We start from the raw sequence: 13,079 nt of genomic DNA on the forward strand, positions 1-13,079 counted from the left end.
CTGCCCTTTCCCTGCTTGTGCTTTCTCTCTCAAAATAAGTAAAAAAAATTAACAGTATAAGGTAGAGGAAAATACTCAAATATGTGGATACTTTTAAAAAAATTAGTCAAAGAAGAAACTACGAGAGAAATTAGAAAATATCTTGAGACAAATAAAAATGAAAAGACAACATTCTAAAACATATGGGATGAATTAAAGTGGTTCTAAGAGAAAATTTTATTGCTTTAAAAGCTTACATTAAAAAAGAAATACCTCAAATCAACAATTTATCATGACACCCAAAAGAACTAGAAAAATAACTAAAGCCAAAGCTAGCATAAGGAAGTAATAAAGATTAGATCAGAGATCAATAAAATATTGAAGAGAAAAACAATAGAGAAAATCAACAAAACCAAAAGTTGGGACTTCAAAAAAAATCAACAAAATTGACAAACCTTCAGGTAGACTGAATAAGGAAAAAAGAGACAATCCTCAAATTACTTAAATTAGAAATGAAAGCAGTGACTTTACTACCAATGTTACAGGAATAAACAGGATTACTAGAGAGTTTTTTGAACAATTGTACATCAACAAATCAAATAATCTAATTGGACAAATTCTCAGAAGCACATACCCTACCAAGACTGAATCATAAAGTACTAGACAATCTGTATAGACCCATAACTAGAAAGGAGATTGGATCAGTAACCAAAATCTTCCCAATAAAGAAAAGCCTAGAACTGGATGTCTTCACTGGTGAATTCTACCAAACATTTCAAGAAATAATACCAATCCTTCTCAAGCCCTTCTAAAATATTGAAGAGGAGGGAATACATCCTTATTTTATGAAGACAGCTTTATTCTGACATCAAAGACAAAGACCTACAAGACAAGAAAAATACAGACCATTACCCTTTATGAACACTGATGCAAAAATCCTCAACAAAGTACTAGCAAAATTAATTCAGCAACATGTTAAAAGAATTATATAGTATGACGAGTGGGATTTTTTCCTGGAATACAAGAATGGTTGAACATATGAAAATCAATCAATATAATACACCACATTAAAAGAATGAGGGGGAAAAAACCACATGATCATCTCAATTTATGCAGAAAAAGCATTTGACAAAATTCAACATACTTTTATGTTAAAAACACTCAACAAGCTAGGAATAGAAGAAAATTACTGAAATATATATTTAAGGTATAATGAAAAGCCCAGTGTGAACATCATACTCAATGGTAGGAGACTGAAACTTTTCCTCTAACATCAGGGACAAGATAAGGGTGCCCACTTTACCACTTCAAGTCAACATATTATTGAAAGATTTATCCAGAACAATTAGTCAAGAAAATTAAATAAAATGCATTCAAGTTGGAAAAGAAATAAAAAAATCTCTGTTCATAGATTACATGATCTTATATGTAAAAACCCCTAAAGATTCCACAATTTTTTTAGAATCAAATTCAGCAAAATTCCAGGACACAAAATCAATACACAAAACAGTTACATTTTCATGCATTAATAAATAATTTGAAAAGGAAATTAAGAAAATAATCCCATAATTCTATTTATAACATCAAAAACAAATAAAATATTTAAGAATAAATTTAACCAAAGATGTGAGAGATCTGTACACTGTAAACCACAAAACATTGCTACAAGAATTAAAGACAGAAATAAATGGAAGGACATTCCATGTTCACAGATTGGAGGAATCAATATTGTTAAGATGTTAATACTACCCAAAGCAATCTACAGATTTAATGTAATTCCTATCAAAAACCCAACTACAATTTTGTAGAAATATAAAAACCCATCCTGAGTTCATATGTAATTTCAAGGGATCTTGAATAACTCAACAATCTTGAAAAGGAAGAACACTTTTGGAGGACTCATACTTCCTGATATCAAAATTTATTATGACGCTACAGTAATCAAAGCAGTGTGAAAATGGCACAAAACAGACATATAGATCAACAAAATAAAGAGCTCAAAAAATACACCTTTGCAAAAATGGTCAGTCTTTTTTTTTTTTTTTGACAAGTCTGCCAAAATCATTCAATTGGGAAGGGTCAGTCTTCAACAAATGGTGCTGGAAAAACTGATGTCCACATGCAAAATAATAAAGTTGTACCCTTATCTTACATCATATATAAAAATTAACACAAATGGATCAAATACCTAAGTGTAAAAGCTAAAATCATAAAACTCAGAAGAAAACATAAGGGAAAATCTCCATGGAATTAGCTTTAGCAATGATTTCTTGGCTATGATATCAAATGCACAGGCAACAGAAGAATATATAAATAAATTTGATTTCATCAAAATTTAAAACTTTTGTTCATCAAGGATGCCATAAATAGGGTTAAAAGGCAATCCATGCAATGAGGGAAAATATTTGCAAATCATAGATCTGGGATAAGGGATTAATATACAGAATATACAAAGAACTTCTACAATTCAATAGCAAAACAACAACTCAATTCAAAAATGGGCAAAGGACTTAAATAGACATTCTTCAAAAGAAGAATACAAATGGCCATAAAGCATGTGAAAAAATTCTCAACATCACTAATTTTAGAGAATTTCATATCAAAGCCACAATGAAATTCACACATTATAATGGCTATTATTTTTTAAAAGTACAGAAAATAACAAGTATTGGTGAGGATGTAGAGAAATAGAAACCCTCATGAAATGGTACAACCACAATGGAATTGAAGGTATTCTACAAAGTACCTGACTGATTCTCCTCAAAACTGTCAAGATCATCAAAAAGAAAACACCTGCACATGAAACCTAACCAGGGTGACTTGTCTGCTAAAATATAACAAGATTTAAATAGGATCTAGTGTATCATAACATAATACTAAAAATGTCCAGGATATAATAAAAAACCACTCATCATATCAAGAACCAGAAAATCACAACTTGAATGAATAAAAACAATCAACAGATGCCAACACCAACATGACTCAGATATGGTAATGATCTGATAAGTATTTGAAGCAGTTATTATTAAATGCTTCAACAAGCAATTATGAAGACTTTTGAAACAAATGAATAAGAAAATCTCAGCAAAGAAATAGAAGTTATAAAAAATAAACCAAATAGAAATAAAGTTGAAAAAATAAAATAAATAAACAAACACACTGGATGGGTTCAACAGCAAAATGCAGATGGGCAGGAAATAATAAGTGAACTTGAACACAAATAAATAGAATTGACCCTAAATGAACAACAGAAAGAAAATAGACTGAAAAAAAAAATGAACAGAACCATGAAAGCTATAATAATAATAAAAGATCTAACATTCATGTCATCTAGGTTCCAGAAAAAAGGAGAAGGGTTGTGGAACTGACAAAATATTCAAGGAAATTAAAGCTGAAAATTTCCAAAATCTGGCAAAAAGTATAATGCTACAGAGCTCATGTAATTCTATGTGCTATTTTTGCACCTGCCTGTGAGTCTCTAATTATTTAAAATAAAAGGTTTAAAAAAGAGAAAATGACAAAAGAAAATGACCTCAAATCCTCTTGTTTGTTATTACCTCAGGGATATAAAGTTATAAAAGAGTAGCTATAATTTATTAAACCCTTATTATGTAACAAGCCCATCATATAATAATTTTTTCTTCATAACAATCCTAAGAAGTGATAATGATTATTATAATAATAACCACCTAATGTTTTAGGGCTTGCTATGTACCAGGCATTGTGCCAAGTGCTGGGCAGTCATATCACAATGAATTATCAAAACAATCTTATGACCTAGGCACTACTAATTATCTCCACTGTATAGATTTGGAAACTGGTGACCCAGATCACATAATATACAAGTTCCACAATAGGAACAAGAACTGAGATTTTAAAATTGAGATTTAAAAAGCAATAAATTTAAATTAAACCTATGATTATGTGGGAAAGAATAGGTCACATTAGCAAAGCCTAAATTATAGAACATTTAAGAGAAAATGAGATTTAATTCCTGTAATAATTTTACATTGTTAACCTGCATTAGGAAGTTTTCTTAAAAAGCTTCAACCCAGCTATTATGATATATTAAATCAATGAGGTAACATACCTAACAAAGAAATATGTTCATATCTATCCCTACACTAGTACCAAGCAGCTTTAATATGGGCAGAGGCATTTTGATATTAAGCAAACTTGCAATATCATTCATCATTCAGTTTCACCGAAGGCAGCATAGTGTGATGAAGAGCATGAGCAATGAGATTAAATATGAACTCCTGCACCACTAATTGAATGGTATTGACAAATTACCATGTCTGTATCTCAGATTTCTCATCTGAAAAATGGAGATAACCACCCTTATCCAAACTAGTGAGAACATAATTCTGATATGTCCTAAAATGCCACGTTAATATAAAGTAAGAGTATGCGATTTAATACTTGACCATGAAGTGCAAATGCCTTAAATTGACTAATATAGATCGTAGTAAGTATAAATACCTCCTCAATTCCTCTAAGCTGTAAAATAAAAAGTACCTTATCACAGGGAGAAAGGGAACTCATCACAAACCACTCAATCTTCCCTTATCCATAGGACTCCTGGCAAACTATAGGTGATATCTTGGGCAACAAAGATTTATGGTGGGAATTTCATTTCCACTTGTTACTGATATATTCCACATTAAAACATGCACATACAGGGGCACCTCGGTGGCTCAGTCAGTTAAGTGTCTGACTTCAGCTTAGGTCATGATCTCACGGTTTGTGAGTTGAGCTCTGTGTTCGGGCTCTGTGTTGACAGCTCAGAGCCTGGAGCTGTTTCGGTTTCTGTGTCTCCCTCTCTCTGCCCCTCTCCCGCTCTCTCTCTCTCTCCCTCTCTCTCAAAAATAAATAAACATTTAAAAAACTTAAACATGCACATACATGCAGAGATGCAAGCACGCACATACATAGACACAATATCAATATTTATTACCTCCTTTCACCTTGATAGCTGATGTAGAAATACGAAATGATAAAGCACTCCATACTGGTTCCACCTGCTGGGGATCCTTCTGACCATGCGTTTCCTCTCACTCTGGATCATACAGATGTGTGTGTGTGTGTGTGTGTGTGTGTGTGTGTGTGTGTGTGTGTAACAGCCTGAGAACATGTTAAATGTGAAATACAAAATATAAAAATACAGCCGCTTTTCACCATTTTCATGAAGTTGTCTTGTGAAATTTTTATTTCAACACCAATCTGCTTGGAAAGCTTTTATTCTTATGTCAAGTGATACACTTGATTGGAATGCTGAACCTTTCATGTGAAGTTTAACTTAATACACAGATTCTGTACTTTACAGAAGCAGTGAATCACAAATAGATGATTAACGTATTACAGACTGATTTCGTCTTCCAAATACACCTACACTAGTATTGACATTGAAGTAGGTGTCAGAACCAGTAATACACCTTTTATATACACTACTTCTTGTATACATGTTTATACTTGTATTTATATACGCCTGACCCAAATCTGTCCTGGGGCCAAGGTGCCACTGTACTTCATCAACCAAAAGGTACCTATTCTGCAGGTATTTAAAACCAAAACCTCCCACATTATCCAATTCTGGGACTCTTCTCTTGTCATCCACTTAAGTTTCTCTTTCCCCCAGGTGGGGGTCAGAACAAATGCTAACCAAGCTAGGATTCTCCCACTACGCTGCCACCTATTTTTGCCCTCCCTACGAGTACCTTGGCTTTAGCAGACAAGTCGACCTTGACCTCATCGCGGAAGAACGCACCTCTACTTCCGATCTCCTCCAAAACCACTGACACCCGGCCTGGGTATGCCTCCTCCAGAACTGCCTCTCTTCTTACCGGCCACAGGCACTAGTACACACACAATGTGGTTTCATAAAGCACCGGAGCCAGGAAGACGTCTCACCCACTCCTTTTGACCAGCATGCACGCACACACACACGCACGGACGCACGACCGTGCGCACAAAGGCCAAAGAGGATACTTAAACACTAGTGGTCTCCATGATGATTCAGTCTGTCTCCCCTACCCCCACGTACTCTTGCACACGCCCTAATAGAGAAGTTTTACCAGGGCTAGGGTCTTTTGTGACAAGCGACCATCCCGCACTAGCTTCCCTCCCACTTTACCCCATCCCACACGGGACGTCGCGCAAACACACAGAAACGCACGCGCGCGCGTGCGCGCGCGCACACACACACACCGCCTGAAGAGCCAGAAGTGAGATGAGTGCACCTGCAAAATGGAAGTAGTGATTACCCATTGGCTGCATGACATAGAGAGTTTTAATTGCCTTAAAACACCCTGAGAATAGGTCCACAAATGGATCATTAGTTTTAAAAAACAGGCAGAGGTTGTTTACTTTTGGACATTCTTTTCTCTTTTGCTCTAAAACCCTGTATTATTCTGCAAAAAAACAAAAACAAAAACAAAAACTCAGAGACAATATATTTCAGAAATGTGTTCCATGTTAAACTTATTCTTTATTTTTAAAATTATACTGCTTTAAAATAATCGCTACATGTTGCATACATACCTATGTGGTAACTAAAAAAAAATGTTATGTACCTCTGGATGATATATAATACCATGTGATTCTTATTTGATGTATTCTATTTTTCTCTGGTTTCCAAATATTTTAATATAATAATGCATCATTGGCCAGTGAACAAATGGCATGTGGTATTGAGTTTGGCATACACAGCTACAAAGATAATGAATGTACTCAGTGGTGAGGAAGCAACACCACAGTCACTATATTTTCCTCTTCATTAACCAGGCTTGCCAGTACCTTGCCAGTCCTTAAGTACTGCTGCTAAATTTGCCACTTAGCCTTCCTTAATATTTGCAGAAATCCTGGAGATTTTGTTATTAAACTGCAAAGTATGTTCTTTCACTTTTTGTTAAATTAGAAACAAATTAGGGAGACAACTATTAATAATTCAATAAAAATTTATTGCACTCCTATTGTATACCAGTTTTTAGTATTTCACAGATAAAAACTTAGTAATAAAAATAATACAGATACACCTGTACAGCACTCACTATGTGTCATACAGATTTCAAGCACTTCATATAAACCAATTAAATCTTCATAATAATCTGTGACATAGATGCACAAATTATTATTATACTTTTACAGATATGAAAACTAAGACACACAAAGTAGCTTGTAGAAGGTCACCCAACTAGTAAATTACAAAATTGGGATTTGAATTTAAGCAGCCTGGCTTCAAAGATGAATCACTCTGCTATATGGTATATAATACTAAATACTGTAATTTACACCATAAATTATTAGGTTCCCCCAAAATGGAATTTTATTGCATTTAGGCATTTCAGTATATTCCCTGGGAATACCAAAATTCTAACAAGGCCCAACAGCCACCTTAACAACCCTTTCAGGACTTTATAAATGATACATTTTTCAACAGAACAATTACAAAAAGAATTAAGGTAAAAATTCTATTCTTAGTCACACTTGGGCCCTACCTCCTAGTATAGGCCTCTCTGGTATATGGGCTGAAGCCTATGGCCTACCCTCAAAGCCTAAATTTTCTTTCCACTAGTCTAAACTTAAATCAAATGAACATCCATCCCAAGACAAGCTGAGAGTGATGACTGCCTCAAATTTCATCCCTGAGAAGGGGTGAAAGAGAAGGAAATATAAAAAAAGCAGCCCCTGACATTAGGAACCTGGTCTGGTCCTCACAGCTAGGCCATGCTATTCTATTGGATAAACCATCTAATAGAATACCAACTTCAGACAAGGTTATGCTGGGACTGTATGAAAATGAGGCAAAGTAAGGCCATCTAATTTTGTCTAAGCACAGACAAAAACAAGGTCACAAAACACCAAACATCACTACCATTCTAGTTAAAGTCAGTGGCTACAACCTCTTTACCAATTACAGCTTTATCCTTATTCTAGTATCTCCCCCCTATAGAAGAGATTTATTGAACTACCAATCATTAAATTGTCCTACAATATAGAATAAACCCCCACTTCCATAGACCCTCCATCAAATCACACAACCAAAGCCCAAATTCTGCAATATGTTTTCTAACACTTACTTACTGATAACACACAATGGTTCCCCAGGATGTGTGTTCTCCTGGGGGAGATGATGGAGACTGTGGGTATGTTCAACTTGTTCACCTATGTTCAACTTGGGCATGTGCTTATTCAACTATGGGTATGTCCTTGATGGTCTTTGGCTGGACACCACTGACATGAGGGATAAAGCAAAGGGGCTGGTCTGCCCTTACAGAAAGCCCAGAAATAGCTTTACTGTTCACTCTTCTGGAGGCAAGAGAAAGGGACAAGGAGAGACTTCAAGATGCCTGATCCTCCTCTGTAAAATAGCAGGAAAGATACACCCACGTTCCTGACTTTTTAATGCATAATAACAATAACAACGACTAAAAGGGTCCCAATCTTTATTTTGTGGAAGGGTTTGAAGGGGAGTTGGGAATTTAACAAACATCAAGACTGAGGGTGGTGAAGACTATGAAAATGTTTACATTTATCAAGCATACATTGTATTTCCCAACTTAGGTTCCCCTATAATAGTAAGTTGTCTCTAGTTCCTTATACCCTGCCAGCTGTTGCAACCCCATAGAAAAGCAGGTGAGCATTTACTATTGACCCTGGGAGGAAGATATATTTAGAGGAGGATCCCATCCAGACAGGAAAAAGAAAGAAAAAGCCCATTATCTTCCTCCTCAGTTGATTGTAAAAATGAGGCAGAGGTAAAAAACAAAAAAAAAAAATCAGTGTTATAAACTTACCTCTCTTAGCCAAAACCCGAAGGAGGCATGTTCAATAATGGAGGAATAAGTCACAAGCAGAAGAGATTTTGTTCCACTTTCATCTTATAATTCTGTGGGATCACATCACAATCACCTGGGATGGAAGAGTGGATAGGCAGCAATAACGAGACACAGCACTTCTTAGCCACTCTCAGATCTCACACGGCTTGGAAAGGATTTAAAAATTCCCTGTTGTCCCAGAGGGATAGATGTGACGTTCAAAGAGTCTGCCAAAATGGGAAGCTGAACCTCTGGGTTTCCACACGTGAAGAAGGCAATGCCAACTCTGGGACAATGTCAGCTCTCTAACCAACCACATCCCTTTTCCCTGGTCAGTGCAGCCCCCTCCCCACCAATGTCATAAAACAATATAAGCCCCTGTACATCCAGATGACATTGTGGAAGGGTAGGTAAATCTGAAATATAGACTAACACACAGGAGCCTGTTATTTATGCAGTGTTTAAATTATAAACAGCAGTTAATTTCCTGGATTAAAACTGAGTTTTGTTTCTCTGCAAACTTGGGGTGTGGAGGTGCACTCAGAATTAAAATTACATTAGTTATAAAACCTAAGATAGTTTCTTTGCACATCTAAGTATAGTGTTAGTAAATCTGCATGCATATTTAAACACATTGAAAAATAATAGAAAGTAAATCAAGACATTAACAGTGCTTATCTTTGGGGAGTGAGTATATGGATTTTGGTTTAATCAATGTATTGTTTAGTATTTCCTAAATGTTTTCCAATAGGCATAACACTTTTATAATGAGAAAAAAAGATAAGTTGTAAAACAGGAAACACACTGAAATTTTTATTTATTTTATTTCGCAGTGAAAGAACATGAAAAAAACTTTTCAAAATGTTCATGTGATTACTTCCAATGAATGATTAAGTGTACTATAGGAAGAGAAATTACACACTGTAATTACAGTTTACATAATTACACAGAACAACATGTGGCAATCTTTTGAAAGCACTGTAATTAACACTTCACTGATAAACAATAACCTCAATATAACTAAGTTTTATTATTTATCATGGTCAAATAAAATACAAGAGCCTATGAATAAGCGGTTACTAACAATAAATGCAGTTTTACCTGAAAATTTTAACCATATGCAGGCTTCTTAAGCATTCAAGTTTTAAATTCTACTGTATTTTGTTGCAAAATGAAGCAGGTACAAGAGAATAAACCCACTAGATAAAGGACTAAGAAAACACACACACACACACACACACAGCTTAAAAAAACCTTGGGTTGGTTCTCCAAGATTTTCTTTCCAAACAAATGTTGGTCTCATTTAGCAGTTCTGATAATATTCACAGCCACAGATTAATAGCTATATGTTTAAAGGACTTTAGAAGGATTAAACTACACATTATATAGATATTTTAAACCATCTACCACAGTTTATATTTCTTGAAAACATTCTACTACTAAAATGCAAGGTCACATTAATTAGTATTTAAATCTCTCTCATATTTCTGAGACCTACGTTTTAAATGACCCTACAAGAAAAAATTCAGAACACAAAGCTCTAATTAACTTCTTGCATCTTGAGTAACTAGATCTACAGCAGTTAATGTCAGGACCAAGTACACTTTGCTTTAGCGATCAACATCTTCTACTATTCCCTCAAGATTTTTGCAACAAGCTTTAACCTCCTCAATTGCAGCCATCCAATTGTCATAAATAATTTTGTCATAAATTGCATCATTAACTTCCCTAACTACCCCCTCCTGCTGAGATTCAAGTGCATCACCTGAGAAAAACAACACTGATCTTGGTATTATGTAAGTACGTAAATTGTGACCAAGTAAAAAATCATCATTTCCATCCTTTCCATTTGAGTTGATTCCATGAGGAGTAAAGAAATTGAAGAACGAATCCTTGGGAAAATCTTCAGTTACAGTTCGGATTGTCCCCCAGATCCGGTGTTTCTGCTTCTTCCTGATGGTTTTCAAAGTGACATTCTTACCTTCATTCCAATCTATCTCACAGCCTATGCAATACTCAATTGCAGTTCCCCTATAGGGATGGGGATCATAATACGCCAGCCTTGACTTCAGCACATAAGTTTTTGTTAACAGCTCATTTTTGAAATATTCATTGGGCTTGAAGTGAAATTCTAGCGTGAAACTGAGAGGCTCGCCAGGATCTGAAAGTTTCACTTTAATATCTGTCAGGAGCTTCAGAATAGGCTCATCATATTTCTTAATCAAAGGAGTGAGTGTGTCAACGTTTTTTAATACAGTCAGCCAAAAATTAGGAATTCCTTTAGGATCCTGTTCTTCTTTATTCTCTTCTCCGGTAGCCTCGATGTCGTCATCAGTATCCTCGTCATCGTCATCATCCTCCTCGACAGCATAATCATAATAATATCCTTCACAACCATCATCTTCATCCATATACTCACGTACCAGACCCTCCTCATTACCATCCATTTCTTCCTCATCATACATCTCATCATCGTAGTCCTCAGTGTCTGACTTATATTCACATTCCTCTTTTGTAGGTTCATAGATTGCATTTATGATCTGACGTCTTTTTTCCAGTAACGGTTGATACATTTCAGCAAACTTCCTTTCAATGCCATGAAATTCCCTCAGAAATTTGGATTCCAGATTGGCCACTCTAGTTTGAAGTTTTTTGAGGGCTAATACACGGTACTTAACTTTCAAAGGCAGACTTTCAACAAAGTCTGTATCTAAAAGATAACCAATAAGTCCTTTTGGACGGTCTGTGTCTGAATCCTCATCAGTATCTTCATCTTTTACCCCGCCTTCCCCGGACCTAGCAGCAGCATCTTCACCTTTCTCCCCTTCTTCCCCAGCCCCTGCGGCGGCTTCCTCACCGTGCACTTTATCATCTCCAGGCCCAGCTGCGACATCTTCACTGCGCTCCGGTTGTTCCCCGGGTCCCTCCATCATTACCTTATTACCAGCCTCTTCTTGACTAGATTCTAACAGTTCCTTGCGGTCGGCTGACTCGGCCATTTTTCAAAGGACCTTACACGCTTAAGGTGGCTATCGCCAAGATAAGGAAGGAGACCTGACCTCCGCAGGGAAAGACTCACCGGAAAAGCAGAAGCAGCGGCGGCTGGGACAGAGGTGGAATGCGCAGTGGTGGCAGGCTGCAAGAGTAATGGTTGAGGCTGCTGCCGGGATGAAGGCTGTGCTGAAGCCGCGAGAAGCGGGAGGAGGCAATGGTGCCCTGGGCTGGAGTGCAGAGAAGGCGATGGTCGGTCTTGCAGGAACCATCCAGAGACTGCGGAGAGCTGCAGTGGGCAGACCTCCTCCGCAAGCAGCTAGTGCCGCAAGAAAAAAATGGTGCCACAGTATGATTACGCAGACGTCTCCTGACTAGATTTTCTTGGTGCATATAGTTTGCTGAGTCACTCCCTTCCTCCCTACGACTCTGCTCTAATTTCATTTGCTGGGCTACAGTGATTGACAAATCCTGAGCCAATAAATTATTAGATCTATCAAGTTTCCAAGCCCGCTCACCTTCCCAGGTTCTCTAATATAGCTGATTCATCTACCTCTAACTTAACCTCCAACCCCCACCCCCACCCCTGATTTTTCCAGAAACTTAAATTTTATTTGTTTATTCTTTCAATTTGTAACTAGTATTATACTTTTATGATTTCAAGAAAAGCTAAAAGAAAATAGTACCTAAAATGTCGGACAAGGAGAGAAGACAAGGCATCCACCCATCCTAAATTTGTCCCTTTAATTTTAGCCCCAGGCTCTGGGAGGAGGAAAGGGGTTTGGGGAGGAATTTATAAAGAGAGGCAGAAGGGAAAACACTAAAAAGAAATTAGCTATCTTGGTCTTAAGGTGATGTAACTGACAGTGATTTAAATATTCTATTTTTGTTTTTTTACTGTATTTTCCACAAGCTTAATGGTAAGTGAGCAGCAATTTTAAATTGGAAATGCTCCTAACATTTCCTGGGATAGGAGAGGGGACAGAAGACGTGATTAGTTAAGGTTAGTGTGAAATACAGCCTAGTTAAACTTTGGTGAAGATCCAACGTGCTGTATCCAACTGTCTGACAAGTGAACACACAAGACAATAAACCAGTTGCCTGGCTAATCAGTAACTCACTCCTAATACTGACTTCCCTCTTCCTCCTTTTTGATTCTGGCTGTCAAGCCATTGGGAATTTTAAAAAGAAATGTTTAAATGTAAAGTAATATTTATTTTACAAATCACAGCACTTGCTTGACCCTTTTGTTACTGAAAATATTCTAAATCTCAGCATTACAGACATGGTTAA

The 13,079-nt window shown here is 36.4% G+C and overlaps 1 protein-coding gene across 1 annotated transcript; it reads right to left on the minus strand.

Moving 5' to 3' along the window:
- Positions 1–9,600: 9,600 nt before the first annotated feature.
- Positions 9,601–12,152, minus strand: NAP1L2 (nucleosome assembly protein 1 like 2). Its single transcript, XM_015087913.3, has one exon. The coding sequence runs from the start codon at positions 11,792–11,794 to the stop codon at positions 10,406–10,408; it is 1,389 nt and encodes a 462-aa protein (XP_014943399.1). The 5' UTR covers positions 11,795–12,152; the 3' UTR covers positions 9,601–10,405.
- Positions 12,153–13,079: the final 927 nt, after the last annotated feature.

The sequence above is a fragment of the Acinonyx jubatus genome, chromosome X (assembly GCF_027475565.1).
Source record: "Acinonyx jubatus isolate Ajub_Pintada_27869175 chromosome X, VMU_Ajub_asm_v1.0, whole genome shotgun sequence".
Classification (NCBI taxonomy): Eukaryota; Metazoa; Chordata; class Mammalia; order Carnivora; family Felidae; genus Acinonyx; species Acinonyx jubatus.